This window comes from Eurosta solidaginis, chromosome 5, assembly GCF_040869045.1.
Source record: "Eurosta solidaginis isolate ZX-2024a chromosome 5, ASM4086904v1, whole genome shotgun sequence".
NCBI lineage: Eukaryota > Metazoa > Arthropoda > Insecta > Diptera > Tephritidae > Eurosta > Eurosta solidaginis.
In genome coordinates this window covers 222,677,776-222,701,743 of record NC_090323.1, presented here as the reverse complement: position 1 = coordinate 222,701,743, position 23,968 = coordinate 222,677,776, and the positions used below count along the sequence as shown (strand labels likewise).

The 23,968-nt window shown below is 37.9% G+C and overlaps 1 protein-coding gene across 16 annotated transcripts in view; it reads right to left on the bottom strand.

Moving 5' to 3' along the window:
* Positions 1-1,432: 1,432 nt before the first annotated feature.
* Ae2 (Anion exchanger 2) overlaps positions 1,433-23,968 on the bottom strand; it is a 241,479-nt gene continuing 218,943 nt past the window's right edge. For all 16 annotated transcript variants that reach the window (XM_067788512.1, XM_067788504.1, XM_067788503.1 and 13 more), the window contains 4 exons: positions 9,563-10,881; positions 9,250-9,444; positions 8,950-9,178; positions 1,433-6,573 (listed from right to left, as the gene is read on the bottom strand). In XM_067788512.1, the coding sequence (XP_067644613.1) occupies positions 6,505-6,573; positions 8,950-9,178; positions 9,250-9,444; positions 9,563-10,881 (1,812 nt within the window). In that variant the 3' untranslated portion in view covers positions 1,433-6,504. The remainder of the gene's footprint in view (positions 6,574-8,949; positions 9,179-9,249; positions 9,445-9,562; positions 10,882-23,968) is intronic.

Genomic DNA, 23,968 nt, shown 5'->3' with positions numbered 1-23,968 from the left:
ACAAGTCGCTGCATAGAGTTGCCAGGTGTCTGTACAAAGCAATCAAGCAGCAGCAAAACTAGTAGCGCTGCAGGTAAAATTGCTGCACATCCCTATTTGCGACTTAATAGTAACTTACCTATATTATCTGATGTTTCAAACGATAAATAACCAAATAATCATATAGGTTGTGCACATTGTGTAATTGGTAATCATCAGACTAAAGGGAAAATATTGTTATGAATTTCTAGAAATTCTTAAATGTTATGCACTCTTTGTCATCGTTCGAATAGCTTATCTGGCGAATAAATAACTCAAATATTCAGTATAGTAAAATAGTATATGTATATTTACAGCACTATTGTAGTAGTACTTCACAATTAAATTTCTAGCGTACTTCACTTAAAACGTTTTAAAATGAAACTGGTTGACTATCACTTAGCATGCGTTGCTTCAATATCTATGAGTTTCCACGTTAGCGTATTCCTCTCACGGTATTAACTTTTCAAGAACAATCTTCTCGTATAGGTGCTTATTTATTTCTAATTTCTGTATCTTATATTCACTGTTACCTGCTATGTATATGCATGTTAATGCCAGAGTTACATGCGCTATTTAATGTTTTGTACATGTATATGTGGCTGTTTTCTACTTCACTTGCTTGCCTGTAGGAAGCACATACATTAGGGCGGGTCGATTTTAAATCGCTCATTGCTCTGTGAAAATCGTATTCTGGGGATCAAAATAAGAAACTTTGCCGAAGGAACCATACCTCTAAAACGAATTCTGATGTCCCCCCTCCCCAGGTAGGGGTAAATTTTGAAAAATCCCACTTTGACCCATTTAGAGTGCTCCAATCGAGTCCAAATGTATGACCGACCCCCACTAACATTGGAGGCCCGACCCACCGATGCCAGTGGCATACCCCCTGGAACCCCCCTGGGGGTAAAGTGCATGTAAAGTGCAAAACCGGAGATTTTTTGAAATGTTTGTATGGTGGCATCGGTGGGTCGGGCCTCCAAAGTTAGTGGGTGTCGGTCATACATTTGGACTCGATTAGAGCACTATAAATGGGTCAGAGTTGGATTTTTCAAAATTTACCCCTACCTGGGGGGGGGGGGGCATTAGAATTCGTTTTAGAGGTATGGTTCCTTCGGCAAAGTTTCTTATTTTAATCCCTAGAATATGAATTTCCCAGAGCAATGGGCGGTTTTTAGCCTCCCCACAAATCGACCCGCCCTAACATACATATATACCAAACTCGATATATGGCTGGGAGCTGTCGACGGTATTGAAGAGAAAAGTGCTCCAGAAGATTAAGATATATTCCGTGATATTAAAGCTTAAAATCTTCACTGTGTAGATCAAGTGTCTAACACTGAAATAAGGCGTTGAACTTTGAGATAAAATCCAACCAACCCTAATAGTTGCTAGCATGAAATAAAACGCAGAATTTTAAAGTAAATTTAATTTGTTTTAAAATTTGTCTTTTTTATTTTAATATATTCTAAATACTTAAGTAACATATGATTTCTTTTCATTACTATTATAAGTACTAAGTAGGTATCTACGTATGTGTATCCGAAAATATTTATCATTCTTAATAAACAATTTCAAGTTCGTTCACTTTGTTTCAATTATTGTTCCCAAGCTAGTAGCTGATAAGTACAGTACATCACAATGACATTAACAGCGATACTAATAAATATTAATCGCTCGCTTTCAAAGCACTAAGTTCGCACAACGTTTTTTTTTTCTTCTTCTTCGAATTAGGTAACATGTTTTTACGTACTTAATTAGTATTAAATCACTCTTTTTCAACGTACTCTTCTACTATTTCATACATTACAAATCCATTAAATACTATCACTTAATATTTTATACATATGTAAAATGTACACACAGCATTTAGCTTTAACTTACTTATTTATTTATTTTTTTTTCTTAAATCACTTTTAAGTATTGTTTATAAAGTAGTTAGATATTTTTAAGGATGGTCTTGCAAGTCTAATTCTAATATCTCTGCTACTATTTAATAAAAGTACATGTCGATAAGGTTTTTATATATAAAATTGTATGTATGTGTGATATATTGTAATGATCGGGGTGCGAATTGTATAGGAAATTTCTTTAATTTTACAAAGCATGTGCCATAAGCATAGTTCTACATAATTTTGAGCTATGTGTACCGAACTATGTAACTATTTCCGTAAAGTGGGATTTTTCTTCAACTAAAAATGGGGAGTTTTTCGCAGCCATCGAAATAGGTGAGTATATATTGAACTCTTGTTTTATTATTTGTTTAAGTAAAGCGCGTTATCCACATTGTAAGAAACAACGCCCAAGAATAATTTCGTTTGTCGAGTAGTATCCAGCAATGGAATCGTAACATACGATCACGGATCGAAAACTATATTCACTCAAGCGATAAAAATTAGGCTATCCAAATATTTAAAAAATACTTAAAAAACGAGTACGCATTGTCCCAATTTACATATTTTATTAATCCGATACACCATTTCGGAGCTATTGTGATTAAAAAACGGCATTCGATCACGGATCGTATGTTACGATTCGGCCGCAGCTCTCAAGAAAAGTCATACCCTTTCTGCTACCAAATACTGACCGAAGAGTAAAGATGTTGCAGGCGCCAAGAAATTTATGCGCGTCTCATTATTTCTTGACCAACGACCCTGTAAGAACACAGTCGATTAAATAACAAGCATAACGACGACTGTGCTTATAAGTTTTTTGAATGGAATTCGCAATTCTAGTTAACTTAATAGAACTCATCGACTGTTTAAAAAATGGCTAACTACTGATTGTGGTATCGCTTTTTTGACATATTTTTTTTTTAGCTATTTATTAGTAAGTAAACACTATCAGCTCTTATATATTTTTTTTAAGATAATGCTATCAATTATGCATTTCAAGTAACAATCGTTTTCTTTTTATATGAAACATATGCATATATTAGTTAATACGTAGGAGAAGTTCTTTTTCCATAACATATGTTTACAGAATTTAAGTGCAAATTAAAGTTCCTTAACCCTAACGCCATAGTCGTAACCATACCCATATCCATAGCCACTCCAATGTCATCGTTTAATGGTGCCTTAACATAAAAATCGTGAAATTTCATAAAAATGAAGAAAACGCAAAAAAATACAAACATATTCCACACAAAATAAGTCTCTTAGTCAAAACGTATCCAAAACAATAAATAAAATATAAAAAACTTAATAAATTCACCAACTCAAATATTTTTAGGTTATGGATATGGCGAAAAACCAAAAACCAATTGGTTGGCTATGGTATGGTTATGGCGTTAGCGTTATGGTATGGCACCATTAATCGATTACATTGATTTCCATAAGGTAGGTTCGATCAGCTGTTGTATCTGGTTATGGCTTTATGGTTATAAGTCACCATTAATTCGCCCTTTATTTTGTTTTGACTATGTTACTCATGATTCCTATATAATCAAAAAAGCTCAGTATCTTGAAAGCGTTGATATAACTTTTCTATTATGCGAAGTATCTTTTTGTAAAACAAATTTATATAAACTTTTATTATTAACAAGTTGAATTATGCTTGGTTTTCTTAGGTCAAAGTGACTAACATCAAAAATTACATCAAGCAGACGCGTTGGCCAGTTGGGGTTAAAACCGTTTCCATTATGTCACATTACTGACTCGGAGTCGATAAAGCAGTGAGTAATCAAAACCCACGCTTAAGTTTTGTTTTAATTTGTTTCACAACCCATTTCGTTATTTCCCAACACACGCTATGTCATTGTTTATTAAGGGACTTGTTGGCAAATGGAAATAAATTGCCAAAATATGAGCAAATGAAACATGAATGTCAAATTTGCCATACCGCTGGGCAGTAGCTTTTTTCACTTATTGGTTAATTTAATTGTCACATTGTGAACGGCAAACGCATTTGACGTTTTACGAAAGATCATTTTCATTGAAATTGTTATATTTTTTGTCAATTTTGACCAGGTGAAAACTAAGCATAACTCTGGAATTACATAGGAAAAAGGACTAATTTCTCATTTTATATATTGAGGCATTCTAAAAAGTTTTTGTTAGTATTTTTGTACATATCTGTGATCGTGTTAAAAGTTGCTTTAATTTTCATAAAAAAAACTTTCATTTTGTCTTATATCTGAGAATTTATTTAACAGATATCAGGGAATTATATACAGTTATTTATGAATCGGTCTAAAGCATAGTTCATAACACGATATTTTTTTCTTATGCTAGCTTTAATATTTTGTGACCACATATATGAATGTATTATATATTAACGCTCATATGTTAACGAATGAGATTTATGTGTTAGAGACCAAGTTAATTGAAAAGATGCGCAAGAGATGGCACGGCCTGTTGCTGTAATATGACATATCTTTCACGCACTATTTTCTACATGTCCTATTTAAAGTGTTGTTCCGATACGAGTACATACTCGAATACTTTGCTCAAGTACAGAGTATTTTTCGTAGTCGATTACTCGCATGAGCTCCATTTCAGGTATTAAGTAAATGGGCACAGTATCGATGTATCGATTGCTCTGACAATTCCCGCCAAATTGTAATTCAAGATTTTCTAAATTTGGTAATTTTGATTTTTAACTGCATACAAAAGAGAAATGTAAGACCACGTTTATACATGCAATATTCTAAACAAAATCCTTAATAGATAATCTACGCGTTTACATATGTTTCATCCCTAGGTACAAGATTACTATCTGTCAGGTTTCTCTTTTATTTCGTGCTTCCAATTAGAGATAACACTCTAGGTGTGATAGTTTTTCAATGAAAAAAAAAAAAAAACAATATCACTCAAATCTTTTATATTATATCTAATTGCTGTTTTTATGTGCAGGTCCCTTATTTGGAATCCAAATCTATAAATAAAGTTTTGTTTCGTGCTATTAGCGAGCTTTGTGCATTATTGATCGTACTGCTTTTGTTTAGCTATATTTTATTAAACTTCTGACTAATTATTTGTTAAAAATGATAATTTGTTAAAAATAAGCGATTGTGAGCACACAAAGAAATCTATTTGTACTATGGCACTATTGTGAATATTTGATTAGAACTAAAACTGCATTACCGGCCTTTGCTAACATTCCCAAGATGGCAGCGCAAGCGCATGTGCATTTTTTAGATGATTGATTGATAGAACAGCTGATTTCTGTTGATATTTGATATGACACTTTTATATTTGTTGCGCAAGATGCGGTCCGGCTAGTATGTTCATAATTACCGATTATCAAAGGGGAAAATTGATATGGGAAATTTAGTTATTTAATTAATGTTTAGGAGATAAGTACGAAAATATAATCTCGTTATATATGAACTAGGTCTAAGAAAATTGTGCAGCTTATTTGGTTTCTTTAAACTCATTTTTTTTTGTAGGGTCCTCAAATACATCTAATGAGGATTAAGAATCTGGAGTCTAACCTGACTGTTCAAAAGATACTCGATACTTACTTCGGTATCGATTACTTTTCACGCTCACTTTATATGAGTACAGGTATCGAGTACAAGGTGGTATCGGAACATCACTACCTATTTAGAATCATTTTTCCGATATAAATCATTTTATAAAAATAAAAAAATAAAAATAATAAATGTAGGGTGCGATAACCTCCGAAGAAATCTAAGGCCGAGCTTCTCTTCCAATTTGCGTAGTGCTCCAATTTTTTTTTCCTTCAAGTTGGCGGGATTGGACCTACTTGCTTTATGCCGACTCCAACAGATGAGTTTTCACTGAGAGCTTTTCATGGCAGAAATACACTCGGAATGCTTGCCAAACACTGCCGGGGACGACCCCACTTAGAAAAATTTTCTTCTAATTGAAAAAACTTGTTTTTAAAGTTTTTTTGATGTTGCGTTTCCCGGGGCGTGAACCCAGGATCTTCGGTGTGGAAGGCAGAACACGCTACCATCACACCACGGTGGACGCCAATAAAATATGAAATATAAAATAAAAATGCACTCTGCTAATCAACATGTTCCCTATCACATAATATTATTTCATACAAGTAACAGATGAGTGCAGATATTCCTTATGCCTTATATAGCAATTAGTTATAGTTTATAATATGTTTGTATATATTTTAAATAAATACAATACTATTTTCGTAACTTTTTTCTTATATGCTTTGCCTCACTAAATATAGATATTACTTATATAATAATATATAAAATTTTATTGTTGGGATAGAAAAATACTTTCATTACTATTCTTATTTAAACATTTTGATATTGGAATCATTTTATGTTCTCTTTAGAATTGAAAAAATCTAACTACAATTTAAGCGCAAGAAAAGGGTCAAACAAACTAGCTAAAGGGTAAATGGCCTTTATGAACAAGAAACAATATTTATAGTACTTAATTGCTTAAACTTATGCTTAAGTACAGGCAATTCCTTCCATTACAATTATAGAGGCTTAAAGGGTTATATGTACAGAGTATGTAAGTTTATATATGTATATGTAACTGTAACTTTTTAAGCGGGTATAGTCGCTTCCTCATAGAAATCGGGCTCGTCCTCGTCTTTGGCTTCGTTTCCATCGAGCTAAATTAAAGCGAAAAAAGTATATGCATATATATACGATCGGTAAAAATATTATGAAAGTTTTTTAAATAACAAAAGCAAATAGCATTGATTTAAGAAAAAAAGGCATGAGTACCAAGTACTAGTGAACTTCGATGTGGAAACATAATGGTGCACGTCAAGAAAATGAATGATTGTAAATAAACTCACAACAGTGGTAATAGAGGTAACTTTACCAGAAACAAATAATTTCGAGAAGACAATCGGCGGCTTCCTTTCGGTAAGAACTGATATCTACAACTTGTTTTATAATCACCTTAATATCGATAACGAAATATTATCGTCTAGTTATCGATTTGTTATCGACGTGTTACAGATGCATCGAAGACTTAATATTGAAGGAGCACACATTAACTCATGACATGAAGGCCAACGTGGTGTGGTGGTACGGTCCTCCGCCTACCACACCGAAGATCGTGGGTTCAACTCCCGGTCAAAGCAACATCGAAAACTTCGAAAAAAGTGTTTTTAATTACAAAAAAAAAATTTCTAAGCGGGGCCGCCCTCGGCAAAGATTAGGCAAACACTCCGAGTGAATTTGTGCCATGAAAAGCATCTTAGTCCAAATACATCTGCTTTGCAGATGCCGTCCGAAGTCGGCATAAAACATGTAGGTCCCGTAACGCCAATTGGTAGGGAAAATTAAACGAAGCACGATGCAAAACGAAAGAAAAGCTCGACCTAAAATCTCCTCGGAGGTTATCGCGTTTAGCATTTATTTATTTATTTTATTTGACATTGACTCGAAACTAACTTTTATGGAGCACTTCAGGGCGGTGGGAGAGATAGTTTCTAGAGTTAGTGGAGCCCTAAGACAAATAATGCCCAACATCGGCAAAGCTACCCGTCAACTATTATCCAACGTAACTATCGCGTTAATATAATACGCACCACCAATATGGGATGGATCTAAAGTAACCCACCGAAAAGATATACTAGCGGCTTACCGTATTATTGCTATAAGAATAGCATGAGCTTATCGGACGGTGTCCGACGACGCGAACCTTGTTTTGTCCCGGAAAATCCCAGTGGACCTACTTTCAAGTGAAATTGCCGATCTGTGTGGCATTGGAATCGACCGAACATCTGAAGATACCAAGTCACGAAATATAGTAATGTGGCAAGAACGGTGGAAAAATCGAGAAAAGGGCGCTAGACTTTCGTGATAGTTCGGAATATAGCGGGATGGCATAAGCGGAAGCACGCTGAAATAAAAAAACACCACCTCACGCAGATATTGAGTGAACACAGCGGTTTAAAGGAGTATCTACATACGCGTAGGATCCCTTCTGTTCACATTATCCCACCGAATTTTAAAATGCAGAACATGTAATGTTTCTTCGCCCTTGTTTTCACGGCGAAAGACTTCCTGCACACAGAGCTTTTGGAGAGGAGCCTTCCATTACGAATTAAGTTCCCTTATGTGTAGAGACATACATTGTTGGTCTGCTCTGAGTAAAATGGCGTTTCTAGTGATGACGCGATTGGTGCATGCTGAATGCGAGCGCTGTGAAATGCACAAGCAAAGCAGTGGTGATGGAGTGGTTATGCCCAACGGCGGTACTGCAGGGTGTGGATACATAAATATGATTAGTCTGGTTTCATTGGGCCACTTTAGGCCGTGCGTTGCCCCAATGTCGAAGAAAAAAAATTGAAAATATCGCAGTTGTTTTATAACAAAATCGTTGTTGGGAAACCGATAGATTAACTCAAAATAATCGAAAACTATTCGATATGAATAAAAAAATTTTCGACAACCAAAGGATAACTCTATGAGAAAAAATGGATAACTTTTAAATAACATATCGATAAATTTTCGATAACATTGAAAACACGCCGATAGCAACTTAGTAAAACTGATAACATTTCTATAAAATCTCATAACTCGTCATTAAAATTGTTTAACTTGAAAATCTTTGTGATTGCTAGCAAATTTATAATACTTCGATCGTAAATTGATAACTCGTCCTGCGCTGATCTAATGTTGGTCTCCAAACCTTTGTTGGACCCAACCTGGATAATTTTTAAAAAACGCGTTCGAAAGCCGCCAATACAGAAAAGTGTTCTGCGAAGTCTGGTACGATGTATCGAAAATTAAAATGTTAAAACTAGAAATATCGGTAAAGAATATTGAAGCAATCTACATAGTTAATGATGCGTAAAATTCGTGCGAATATTACACATCAGTAATTAAATGATTTCGATATTTGTTTTTAGCTGTTATGTATCAATTAAGACGCATTTTGACCCTGGTATCTATATTTTAAAGGCAGAGAGTGAAGATTTTTACCCGACCGATTAAAAGTAAACGCGATTCTACTGTAGTCATAAGCTTACCGCTTGCAATTGTTTAGGTGTATAGATCATTACAAGTCGCTGTCTTATCGGTACCATCATGATTAAAAAGAATGGAAAGGCCAATGATATTTTGGACGATTTCACAGCCCAAAGTATTGTGAGACAAATCAGCTGTATTGTGGTGAACAGGTGCATTTTCCATGTAGGTACTCGTTTCACATATGGCGTGGGCGGATAATGTTTTACAGGCATGAAATATAGTCTCACTCTGAAATTATTAAAAATAAGTTTAACAATAACAAAACAAATACAAACCTAAAAGTAATGTATGTAGATTACCTTTCGAAGAATTGAACACCACTCATTGAAGCAATACCCATGTAAAGGAACACACCAAATAATACTGCCATAGGAACCAAACGTAACAACGGAGCCATTGTTACCGATAAACCGATCATAAGAGATACAAAGAAACCAGACAAACGCTGTTCCTTAACATCAATAATGCGTGGCGACTCACCAGGAGCATGGGTTCTAAATATAGTTAGTTAATTATAAACTATGTTGAATAAATTAATGTTTCATTCAAGGTTCGAATCGAGCTCAAAAACAAAACAAAAACAATTGTAAATTAATGTTTTTAAAACCTCACCTTGACATCACCGTTAAAGCAGAGACATGCGTTACTGAACGTACCGTCGCCGCACAATGCCATGGTGCACCGAATAGACCACAACATGTATTCAAAAAACCCAATATCACAATATCCAAATGTAATCCTGAACCCTTCTTAAGACCACGCTCTGGCTTATCAATAATCAATTCAGATATGTGTGATTCCATGAATATGAGTATATATACCAAAATGGCGGGTATACCACATGCAAATGGAGCCCAAACGGGCATACCACCCAAGGGAACCAACCAACCGCGCACTTCCGGATCGCTGGGCGAAAGACCCTCTGGCACGCTGAGCTTATCGGTATACACTTCAGGTATCATATAATCAACCAGCACAAAAATCGCAATAGCGATTGGCACACCAAAATCACCCAGCGCACGGCGGGCATTTCGTCCCAGGAAGTGGGAATTGCGGAAGAGTTTTAAATAGTAGGCGATAGTGAAGGTGCCCAGGGTAAGTATTGTGCAAAATAGTGCTGTATTTGGCATATTTATGTGTGATACAGTAGTGGGTATTAAGTTCATATTGGTTGTTGTAGTTGTTATCGCTGGTTCTGTGGTCATATTTGTATTGCCGAAACTATCCAAAGTCGTATTATCGAAATTATGTAATTGTGGCGTAAGCGTTTCTGGTGGAAAATTATAATCGGCCAGTAGTGGATTTTTCTTATACACTGAAACTAATTTTGTCAACGTCTCATAGATATAGATCAATGTGATCAATGCTGAGAAGATTTCTTGTGTAAATCGCGTGAAGAGGCGTACATAAACGCTGCATTCAAATGCCGAAAGTGTGGTAGCAATAACTGCAAGCCAAACTCCGATGTAGGCGCGTATTGTAAGAAAAGGTAATTGATTCTCGCGACAAAAGTTAATCAGCGCTTCATCGAAAAGTAGAAGAGGGCCCGTTGTTCCTATAATATCGAGTGGTTGTCCTGCAATCGAATGGAAAATAATACCACATATAGCTGAACTCACTAATGTTTCCGATATGCCAATTAAATTGCCCGTCTTCTCAGAGGCTAAACCGCCGAAGGTGATTGCTGTTGAGAGGCACGCAAAATACATGAAGATTGTCGCTGCAAGGGTTTGTGAATTTAGACCATCTTTTATGTCACTTTTATACATGGGTAAGCGACGCTTGAGATCATTACGCAAACCACCCCACCACTTGTGCGTCTTTTCGAGTGGATTAATTTTCTTTTTACCATCAACAGCGTCGAGTTCGGATTTCTTTTCAACGATAGCTTTTGCTTCTGCTTTTATGCGTGCCTTAATCTGCTTCTGTACCTATTTATGCGAAGAATTATAGAAAGAGTATAATTTTACATAATTTCAAGTGTAAACGTAAAATACTAAAAGTGTTTTCAAAAGAACATCCCAACCCAATAATGTGAAATCAGCTTATATCATCCGCAGGAAAAGATAACCTATATACCTACTTTTGGTAGTTTAACACGTAGGGGTGTAAGGACACATTTTCCGCTACGTTTTGATCCATTTGCAAAAGGAAGCTAGCGACCCGACAGACGTTCTTTTCACCATCTCCTCCCCCCTACCCCGCTTCATTTATCCCTATCTCTCCTTCTTTACCTAGATCTATTTTTTTCTTAGTTTCCTTCTCCTTCCCTCTTTTTTATTCTTACTAGTTCTTCTCTCAATTCCAGTTCCAGGCCGAGTGCAAATCGAAAAAGAAACAATAAAATTAAAGCTTTGACCACCCTTATCATTTAGGAGTATGATGTTGGCCGATTCTCAGACCAACCCCATATGCTCATAAAACTTTTTGGAATCAGTGGAGTCGTTTCGAAGGAGTTCAACCACAAACACTGTGACACATGTATATATTGTGACGATTATTAGCAACCCTAAGGGAAATTATAATCTCTAAGCCGATGCTAAGCAGTGACTTGTCTGCACATCAATAAATCAATCATTGTGTCTACACAGATGTACGTACATGCAGCGGAGAAGAGACGCACAAACACACGCAGATATCTTATCTGAGATGCTCCCAAAAGTATGCAATTATAATTGTGTTCACACATACACGCGCATATGAGAAGCTATAAGCGTAATAATTTTATAGCTGATAACCAACTCGTAAATTCTAGAAATGGAAGCGCCTAGAAGATGCCAACGAGAAATCATAGAGTATAAAAGGCAGCTACAGTGGAGGCGCGACAATCAGTTTTTATTAAGCAAGCTATTGGTTGTGAAGTATCAGTGTTATAGTGAAGTACTTAAATAAAGCCCATTTTGCATTTTTGAATATTGGAGTCGTTTATTCAATAGTTTAGCGATACGAACATTAGTAGAAGGTTGCAAATAAGAGGATTTGCACTAAAATCGTTACAATTGGTGTCAGAAGAGGAATTGTTGAATAAATTCCGAAGATTCCGAATACAACTAGGACATGGCAAAGTTGAGTGATTTGAGAATCCAGCAATTGAAGAAGGAGTTGGAGACGCCGTGGGTTGAATACAACCGGCAATAAGATCGAACTTCAAGCACGGCTACGAGAGTTAATGGGGTTGGAAGGAATTGATGTGGACGAGTATGTCTTTTATCCTGATTTGGAAGAGCCAGCGACTAAATTGGAGGAGAAGGCAGAGACTCCGAAGCCATTGGCGAGTGTAGACACTAACGCGATACTAGCAGTGCTGAAACAAATGTCGTCACAAATATCAACCGATATGTCAACACAGCTCGAAGTACAGGAGACGCGTATAACATCTAAGATGGAAACTCAACTGAAAGAACAGAAAACATATATGGCATCTCAACTGGAATCGCAGTAGACACGCATAACATCGAAAATTGAAACACAAGAAACGCGTATTTCAGAAATGTCGACACAGATTACATCAAAGATGGAAGCACAACTGAAAGAATAAGAGACACGTATAACAGTACAACTCGAAGCGCAAGGGGCGGGTATATCATCAAAACTCGAAGCGCGTATGGACGAGAAAATAACGCAGTTTGAGGAAAAGGAGACTTTGCAGGAGTTTGCTTCAGACATTGAAAGATTGGCTCATCTTGCAAATGCGGACGCACCTGTGGAATACACTCAAAGGGTAAATATTTAGAGTTTTATAAATGGCATACGGGACGTAGAAACAAAGCGAGCTACATACGGAAGCATAAAGCAAACATGCACTGACTCAGGAAACAGCTTCACTTTTGAGTAAGCTCGCATACAAAGCTCATCGCGTGGAAGTGGAAAGGCCAGACTGGGTAGACACAATTTTGGAAGCATTAGAAGCAACGCAGGAGAAAAACGATGGTGGCATCAAATGCCTTAAATGTGGAAAGCCAGGGCACATTACACGTCATTGCAGTACCAATCCTAACAGTTCCAGCAATGTGGGTGGCCGTAAACACAGAGCTGAAGGAGATGAGAAAATCTCCAAATCCACCCAATCGTTAAACTAAAGCGGAACGAGAATAAAGGAGCATAAACTAGATGCAAAAACAACAAAAACAACACAGCACTGTCCCAACACCTTACGCAAAAGAAACACACAGCTGATTTCGACAACGCAACAATACTTGATGTGGAGAACAGAACGCGTAGAAGGATGATACAAGAGGGACTGCGCATACAACAAAAACTACCAACAACGATTAACTTTAAAGAGGACGTTGATAATATTAATTGTGCCTATGCGACGTCAATAACAAACAATGTCTGGAGGTGAAAAGTGTAATATTGTTTTTAATGCTAATAGACGGTACTCGGATGTAGTAAATGTCGGTATGATTTTTAATTATTGTTCATATTTGTTTGTTATTAATATGTGTACTTATATTTTTAAAGAAATGTGACAAAAACCATTGGTTTACACAATGTAAGTGACTTAATATTCAACATTGAAACCAATTATTGTATTTGTAACATATATCTTTTTCGTAGTTAATAAACAGATTCCCTGAGGGAGACACGAAAATCTAAACTTGTTTTATTTAATTAAACCGGCCTAAAAGCTCCATATTCATATTAAATAACTAAAGCGAGTCGCAAATTGGAAGAAGCTCAAACTTACTGTCGGAGGACATGTAGATGAAAAGGAACGTTTACTGACTGTAGATACGGGTGCATCTCATTCCATCATTCGATAAGATTTAGTCAACAAAAAGATAATACCATTGCTTTGAGCAAGATTACGTGCAGCCATGGGAGAGGACACCAGGTAATTGGAGAAGTAGCATGTGAAATAGCAATTGGGACCGTCACGGTACTACACAATTTTATAGTGGCAGAGAATGTTGATGAAATCATAATTGGAGTGGACTTCTTAATCAACCAAGGCATCAAAATCGATATGCAAAACAAGACGATGCGATATAAGAACATGGATGTGCCACTTAATTTCGGCTACGGGAGAGGCTGCAGCAGTAAACGAGTGCTATTGGAAGAGAGTCAGCAAATACCACCAAAATCCGAAGCAGTAATCTGGGCAAAGGTTGATGGAGATTGTGGGACAAACAAATTGTGGGTTGTCGAGGCAGCAAACAAATCAACACCGAACATACTTGTAGGAAAAACCCTGGCTATAACAAAACAGGATGGACGTACCCCGGTAAGAGTACTCAGCGAGTTCAAGTCACCACTCAAACTGACCAGAGGAGCTATTTTGGGAAGATGCCAAGAGGCTGAAATAATAGTCAATTGTGAACAGCTCCAGGAAGAGGTTTCAACTATCAATATTGATCTTTCAGATGACATCATGGCATGGACGGAGGGACTAGAGAACGACTATCAGAGTAAGGCAAAAAACTGCTCCTAAAGTACGCAAACATATTTGACCAGGATGGTTCCAAACCAGGCCGCACCAATGTTGTGAAACATCAAATTGACACTGGAGATGCGAGGCAGATACGTCAAGCTCCTCGTTGTGTTCCACTGGCGAAGCGGGAAGTTGTGAGTTAGATCGTACTAGAAATGGGCGACAGCGGCGCCATCGAACCATCAGCAAGTCCATGGAGCTCACCGATAGTACTTGTAAAGAAGAAGGATGGAAAAATGAGATTTTGCGTGGACTAAAGGAAGTTAAATGCCGTTACGAAAAAGGATAACTACCATTACCAAGAATTGACGACACTCTGGACTCGATCTCTGGTACGAAATGGTTTTCCACACTGGACTTAAAAAGCGACTACTGGCAAGTGGAAGTGAAGGAGGAGGACAAAGAGAAAACAGCCTTCAGCGTCGGAGATGGTCTTTGGCAATTTACAGTAATACCCTTTGGACTATGTAATGTACCAGCTACTTTCGAGAGACTCACGGATCAGGTATTGAAAGGACTACATTGGAAAACCTGCTTGGTGTACCTGGACGACATTATCGTATTGGGCAAGAAGTTTGATGAACATCTTAAAAACTTAGAGGAAGTTTTCCAGAGAATAACTGGCGCTGGTCTGAAACTAAGTCCCAAAAAGTGTTCGCTGTTTAAAAAGGAAGTAAATTATTTGGGTCACAAGGTAATGACAGAAGGCATCTGTACTGCGAATGAAAGAACGAGGCAGTAAAGGATTGGCCAAGACCACAGAGCCTACATGAATTGAGAAGTTTCCTTGGGCTGTGCACATATTACCGCCGATTTGTACCAAATTTTTCCAGCGTAGCCCATAGCCTCCATGAGCTTACAAGAAAAAATAAACCACGGTGGATAGAGCGACTACAAAGCTATGACTTTTCCATTGAGCATCGAAAAGGTAGCACCCATGGAAATGCTGATGCAATGCCACTAAGACCATGTAGTTTGGAATGCAAGCACTGTTCAAATGCCGAGGCTAAAGAAGACATTATAGATATCCGGCTAATGACTATAGCGTGTATGAAGGAATGGGACAAGGAACAACTAAGAAAGTGTCAGCTAGAAGATACAGATCTGTCACATGTTATGCCAGGGCTCGAACGAAACGAAAGACCAAGCAGAGAGGAGATGTCGGCAGAGAGTCCCATTGCGAAGTCATATTGGGCACAGTGGAACAGTTTAGAATTGATACCCGGTTGCTAGCATCGAGTATGGGAGAGTGAGGATGGTCAATGCAAGAAGAAACTGATAGTTGTTCCCAGAAAGAGGATTCCTGACGTGCTCAGCGAGCTGCATAATGGTCCAAGTGGAGGTCATCTTGGAATCACGAAGACGATCAGCAGTGAACAACTGGAATGCTGAAGATAAAGTTGCAGCTCTATTCGTAGCATTGAAGGGCCCAGCAGCCGAAATCCTACAGACGATTCCCGAAGGAGAGCGGAAAAACTATGAAGCATTGATGGCTGCTGTAGAAAGACGTTACGGAAGCGAACACAGGAAACAAATCAACCAAATAGAATTGCAAAACCGCTACCAAAAATCTAACGAGACTTTGCAGGAGTTTGCTTCAGACATTGAAATATTGGCTCATCTTGCAAATGCAGACGCACCTGTCGAATACACTGAAATGGTAAAGATTCAGGGTTTTATAAATGGCATACGGGTCGTAGAAACAAAGCGAGCTACATACGGGAGCCCAAAGCAAACATTTGCTGAAATGGTATCCCATGCACTGACTTAGGAAACAGCTTCACTTTTTAGTAAGCCTGAATACAAATCTCATCGCGTGGAAGTGGAAAGGCCAAACTAGGTAGACACAATTTTGGAAGCATTAAAAGCAACGCAGCAGAAAAACGATGGTGGCATCAAATGCTTTAAATGTGGAAAACCAGGGCACATTACATGTTATTGCAGTACCAATCCTAACAGTTCCAGCAATGTGGGTGGGCGTAAACGCAGAGCTGAAGGAGATGAGAAAATCTCCAAATCCACCCAATCGTTAAACTAAAGCGGAACGAGAATAAAGGAACATAAACTAGATGCAAAAAACAACAAAAACAACACAGCACTATCCCAACACCTTACGAAAAACAAACACACAGCTGATTTCGACAACGCAACAATACTTGATGTGGAGAACAGAACGCGTAGAAGGATGACACTAGAGGGACTGCGCATACAACAAAAACTACCAACAACGTTTAACTTTAAAGAGGAGGTTGCTAATATTAATTGTGCCTATGCGACGTCAATAACAAACAATGTCTGGAGGTGAAAAGTGTAATATTGTTTTTAATGCTAATAGACGGTATTCGGATGTAGTAAATGTCGGTGTAATTTTTAATTATTGTTCATATTTGTTTGTTATTAATATGTGTACTTATATTTTTAAAGAAATGTGACAAAAATCAGTTTTTATTAAGCAAGCTATTGGTTGTGAAGTATCAGTGTTATAGTGAAGTACTTAAATAAAGGCCATTTTGCATCATTGAATAATGGAGTCGTTTATTCAACAGTTTAGCTATATGAACATTAGTAGAAGGTTGCAAATAAGAAAATTTGCACTAAAATCGTTACAGTATGATATTAGTATTTCGGATTTTTCCTTTCCCTCTTTTTATTAGATTATCTCGGTGCTCCTAACTCAGTTTGAGGTTCAGGGTGGCAGCACGGGCGATACGGAAGGGCGAATAGTTTTTTTTTATAATTTTATTATTTTTACTTTATATTATTTTATTTTATTTGTGTGCTGTTGTGGAAGAGCAGAGGATGCTTAGCACCTGTAACTCCGTACGTAATTAATAAGGGGCAAGCTCCTAACTCAGTTTGAGGTTCAGGGTGGCAGCACGGGCGATACGGAAGGGCGAATAGTTTTTTTTTATAATTTTATTATTTTTACTTTATATTATTTTATTTTATTTGTGTGCTGTTGTGGAAGAGCAGAGGATGCTTAGCACCTGTAACTCCGTACGTAATTAATAAGGGGCAAGAACTGAGCTCAGGGTATTGGCTGCGCGCTTAGCCTTCTCATTTTGTTAACAAAACCCCCGATTTTGGGATGAAAAATTTTTATTTTGTCCTTATAATATTTCAGAAACTAATTAATGGAAGAAAATATTCCTTGTTCAAGTCTAGAGCTTACGAATTCTCGAGATAGTCCGAAAAATTTCTCGATGTTTAATTTAAGCGCCGTCACTGATAGTTTTAAACACTTACTTACTTAATTGGATCTTAGGTGTTATGTTAAATGATTATGGCCATCCAACAAGGCCGGTCGGCTCTTCGCTCTGCTAACTGGTCACACCAATGGAGCTTAAACCGTTTTCCACCTGGTCCTTCCAGCCGTATTTACAAGCGCTTATTTCCAACAAGCCACAAAAAAATACCGGAATATGTAAAAGAAATACGTCTAATACAGCGCCTAAATCGAATATCGTGAACTTAGCGATTTACGAGCCTTTAGAGAATCTCGCGAGAAGCCGTATTCTCGAGTTTCGATGTTCTCGCCTGTGTTCGAGAAGAAATCATAACCTCTATTTGAATCACTTAAACACCTTTTTTTAGTGCATTGTCCTAGGTTTTCAGCGGCGTATGTGATATTAAGTTTGTAGCTCAATGGAAGTCTCTCAAATGGTGATTTCTTTTCTACACGAAAATGTCGCCTTCACGCCAACTTTTCAAAAAATTGTGTTCTGTTGTAAAATCAGTGTAGCCTCAATAGAGGGCATAATTATCTTTTCGCAACAACCTACCCCTAAAAATGGCCAAAAATGCAACATTACTTGCCCTCGCTGCCATTGACGGTGCAGAGAACAGCCCTGTCAATCAGCTGATGAATCACATTGATAAATAAACACAGTATACCAAAATGAATTTTATTTGAATAAATATAATTTGCGCAAGTTTTTGATTATTTGGCGCGATGAAACAGCTGATTACGTGACAGGGTTACAATTTTTGTTCTTTTCAAGTCATGCAGGGTGGCACTGAACATTTTAAGTGACTACAATTTCACAGAGCGAAGTGAGAATCTTAAAAATGTTTGCCCCTGAAAGTGGCAACATTTTCGTATAGAAAAGAAATCACCAAAACTGTAAGCCCGTATCGTGTTACACGATCCCTGATCGAAATTAATTTTATAAATCGTAATCAGACCTGTAAAATTTGAATTAGCATTAGTAATCAATTAATTAGATGCATATTTTAATGGCCAATGATTATTTCAATTGTTTTCCGTAAAAAGCCATTACTAATTGATTACCATTAGAAAAAAATTATGATTTTTTCCGATTATTGAAAAAAATCAAAAATAATCAAAAGTAATCAAAAAAGGAGTTTTTGATTAGTTCCGATTATTTTCGATTTTTTCGATTATTTTTGATTTTTTTTTTTTTTTTTGATTTTATAAAATTATTTTACTGCTATGTTGAAAGAAAAATTCTCGTTTGTTGCATGCACGGAATAATTTCTACATACAAGTACATTTTAGGATGCAATATTAAATCGTAACTAATTTATCGAGGCAAATATATACATGCAACATATAGGGCGAATGGTATATGAGCGTTGATCTAAACATATTCATAATTTGCTACACTCATTATATAAAATAATAACGATCCTCCATGGTTCATCCTTAAGTCAAGCCAATTTTGTTTTTTGTATACAAAATTAATATATCTACTATTTTGGATTACGTTATGGCTATGCACCGATTGTTTTGTACATACAAGTACATTGGAGGATGTACAGGTATATCGTGAGCACTTACCTAGGCATATGGATACATATGTATGTACATACCCACCTACAAATTATCGTGTCTATGAATACCTGGGGAGTGCGCATTGTTTTATGACAAAACAATATGCTCAAACAATAATCAGATCAACTTCTTTCCGAATAAGTATGGAAAATTCTTAGACTTAGCATTTGTTGACGACATATCTAAATTCTCTATAAATCGGTGTGAACCTCTTGTTTTGCCAGAAGATGCTTACCATCCTTCTCTTGAGATAACTTACGAAATCATAAGCAACGAAGTCGGCTGCACTAACAAAACACGTGTCTCTACCAGTTGCTTTGATTTTTCCAAAACTAATTTCAACAATTTAAATAAAGAGCTTTCTGAGAAAACGTGGGTTCAATATAAAGGGGATGTAGAGGAAAACGTTTTACATTTTAATAAAACCATTTATACTTTATTTGAAAAACATGTGCTCAAACGCTCATGCTCGTACACTGAACCTGTGCAAGCCTGGTTTACTAAAGATTTAAAAGCTTTAAAAAATAAGAAATCACGTTTATTCAAATTATATAAGAGAACCGGTTTACATTCTCATTATGCACAGTACGCTATTTTCCGTCATAAGTATTTTGAACTTAATAAAAAGTGTTATAAAGCTTACATATTGTAACGAATTTGATGCAAATCCTCTTATTTGCAACCCTCTGCTAAGTTCGTATCGCTAAACTGTTGAATAAATAACACTTGTACTTTGCAACGAATAGCTTACTTAATAACCAAACTGATTGACAGCTCAAATGAAGCTCTACTATTCAAAATAATACTGCTATAGCTCGCTAGATAGCGCTTAATCCAAATCTCAAATCAAACTGAATTACTTCTTACTCGCTTGCCCCGCTTTTATAGTTTACGCTACATACTCCTAGGCTCTTCGATTTCCAGAACTTACTAGTTGTTTCGGCTACAAAATCGCCAGCCACAACTACGTGCACAAATTATTGCTCTCTCTTGTGACAACTCAGATAAGATATATGCATGTGTTTGTGCATTGCCGCTCCGCTGCTCGTATACGTACATATGTGTAGACGCAGTTATTTATTCGTTTATGTAGATACATAAAGATTGAATTATTGATGTGAATGTTTGTAGTTTACAGTCTCTCGCGCGCACATAGGCATATAAGTAAATGCATCTGTGTGTGACATCTCTCTGGGCTGCCCTATATATGTGTATACTTGATTTAATTATTAACGTAAATACTGCTTGGCATGGCCTTAGCATCGCCTTAGTGATAGGATAATTTAGTGATGCTAATATCCGTGACACTGCCCTCCACCTAAGTCTGATCGTCCCGATCAGACAAATCTCTCGATCTAAACGTTGCTAGTCTTTCCAAATGGATCACCTTCATTTTGGTTCGTGGTTTACCGATGGTTTGTATGCGGTACACTACATCGTTGATCCGATTTACAACTTTGTATGGGCCTTCCCAATTACACTGCAATTTCGGGGACAAACCTTTTTTACGTTGTGGGTTGTATAACAGCACCAAATCTCCTTCCTGAAAACCTTCTGAATTAATTGCTTTATCATATCTGGCTTTCATCTTGTCACTCATAATCTTTGTTCGCTGCCTTATCAGATCATGTATTTCTCTTAGCTCTTCTTCCAAATCACTAGTGGATTTCCTGACATTTCTCTCCGCATTGGCATCTATCCCAAACTTCAAATCAGCTGGCAGTCTAAGGTCATTGCCAAAAATTACTTTTGCTGGGGTTTGGCCCGTTGTCTCATGCATTGCTGATCGGTAAGCCATCAAGAATAATGGTATGCGGGTATCCCATTCTTTATGGTACTTGTCCACTACTTTCCTTAAGTGCTCCTCCAATGTTCTATTGAATCGTTCTACCATACCATCGGATTGAGGATGCAATGCAGTTGTCCGTGTTTTTCGAATGCCCAATGACTTACACATTTCCTGGAACACAGCTGATTCGAAATTCCTGCCTTGGTCAGAATGTAACTCCATTTGTACACCATACCTTGCAACCCAATAATTATAAACACTTCTGCTACCGTTTCCGCTTCTTGATTTGGGATTGGGTATACCTCTGGCCATTTGCTGAAATAATCCATAACTACCAGTACATATTTGTTTCCGCCGTTGCTAGTAGGAAATGGACCGGCGACATCCATAGCGATCCTTTCAAATGGCGCACCTGAGTTATATTGCTTCATCTGGCCATGACTTCGTGTTCTGGGCCCTTTCGCTCTGCTGCAAACCTCGCAGTTCGCAATCCACTCAGTGACCGACTGACGGCAACCAACCCAATAGAATCTCTGTTTAATCTTCTCGAGCGTCTTCGTGATTCCAAGATGACCTCCGCTTGGACCATTATGCAGCTCGCTGAGCACATCAGGAACCCTCTTTCTGGGAACAACTATCAGTTTATTCTTGTATCTACCATCCTCACTCTCCCATACTCGATGAAGGCAACCGGATATCAATTCTAAACTGTTCCACTGTGCCCAATATGACTTCGCAATGGGACTCTCTGCTGACATCTCTTCTCTGTTTGGTCTTTCATTTCGTTCGAGCCCTTGCATAACACGTGACAGATCTACATCTTCTAGCTGGCACTTTCTTAGCTGTTCCTTGTCCCATTCATCTGTACATGTTATAGTCATTAGCCGGACATCTATAATGTCTTCTTTAGCCTCGGCTTTTGAACAGTGCTTGCATTCCAAACTACATGGTCTTCGTGACATTGCATCAGCATTTCCATGGGTACTACCTTTTCGATGCTCAATGGAAAAGTCGTAGCTTTGTAGTCGCTCGATCCACCGTGCCAATTGTCTTTCCGGATTACGGAACTGCAGAAGCCATTTCAACGCTGCGTGATCTGTCCTGACACGGAATCGCTGGCCGTAGAGGTATTTGTGAAAATGTTTAATGCACTCTACCAATGCCAACAGCTCTCTCCGCGTAACACAGTAGTTCCTCTCTGGTTTTCCAATCGAACGGCTGTAATATGCAACTACTTTCTCCTGTCCATCGACCAGTTGTGATAAAACGCCTCCTATAGCATATCCACTCGAATCTGTATCTAGAATAAATGTTGCTCCTGGAATCGGATATGCAAACATTGGGGCAGTGCACAAACGCTCCTTCAATGTTTGGAAAGCCACTTCTTGCTCCTTCTTCCATTCAAAAGCTTTGTTTTTTCTTGTAAGCTCATGCAGGCTATGAGCTACGCTGGAAAAATTTGGTACAAATCGGCGGTAATATGTGCACAGCCCAAGAAAACTTCTCAATTCATGTAGGTTCTGTGGTCTTGGCCAATCCTTTACAGCCTCTATTTTTCGTTCGCAGTGCAGATGCCCTCTGTCGTTACCTTGTGACCCAAATAATTGACTTCCTTTTTAAACAGCGCACACTTTTTGGGACTTAACTTCAGACCAGCGCCAGCTATTCTCTGGAAAACTTCCTCCAAGTTCTTAAGATGTTCATCAAAGTTCTTGCCCAATACGATGATGTCGTCCAGGTACACCAAGCATGTTTTCCAATGTAGTCCTTTCAGTACCTGATCCATGAGTCTCTCAAAAGTAGCTGGTGCATTACAAAGTCCAAAAGGCATCACTGTAAATTGCCAAAGACCATCACCGACACTGAAGGCTGTTTTCTCTTTATCTTCCTCCTTCACCTCCACTTGCCAGTAGCCGCTTTTCAAGTCCAGCGTGGAAAACCATTTCGTACCAGATAGCGAGTCCAGAGTTTCGTCAATTCTTGGCAATGGGTAGCTATCCTTTTTTGTTACGTCATTCAACTTTCGGTAGTCCACGCAAAACCTCATTTTTCCATCCTTCTTTTTTACAAGTACTACCGGTGAGCTCCATGGACTAGCTGACGGTTCGATGACGCCGCTGTCGCTCATTTCTTGAATGATTTGACTCACAACTTCCCGCTTCGCCAGTGGAACACTACGTGGAGCTTGACGGATCGGCCTCGCATCTCCAGTGTCAATTTGGTGTTTCACAACGTTGGTGCGGCCTGGTTTAGAATTATCCTGGTCAAATATGTTCGCGTACTTTAGGAGCAGTTGTTTTGCCTTACTCTGATAGGCTTCCTCTAGCCCATGCGTCCATGCCGTGATATCATTTGAAAGAGCAGTATTACTAGATGAAACGTATTCCAGGAGCTGTTCACAGTTAACAACTACTTCGGCCTCTTGGCATCTTCCCAAAATAGCTCCTTTGGTCAAATTGAATGGTGATTTGAACTCATTAAGTACTCTTACCGGAATACGTCCATCTTGATTTGTCATAGCCAGGGTTTTTCCTACAAGTATGTTCAGTGCTGTGGCGGCCACCGTGGTGTGATGGGTAGCGTGCTCCGCCTATCACACCGTATGCCCTGGGTTCAACTCCCGGGCAAAGCAACATCAAAATTTTAGAAATAAGATTTTTCAATTAGAAGAAAATTTTTCTAAGCGGGGTCGCCCCTCGGCAGTGTTTGGCAAGCACTCCGGGTGTATTTCTGCCATGAAAAGCTCTCAGTGAAAACTCATCTGCTTTGCAGATGCCGTTCGGAGTCGGCATAAAACATGTAGGTCCCGTCCGGCCAATTTGTAGGGAAAATCAAGAGGAGCACGACGCAAATTGGAAGAGAAGCTCGGCCTTAGATCTCTTCGGAGGTTATCGCGCCTTACATTTATTTATTTTTTTTTTTTTTTTATGTTCAGTGCTGATTTATTTGCTGCTTCGACAACACACAATTTGTTTGTCCCACAATCTCCATCTACCTTTG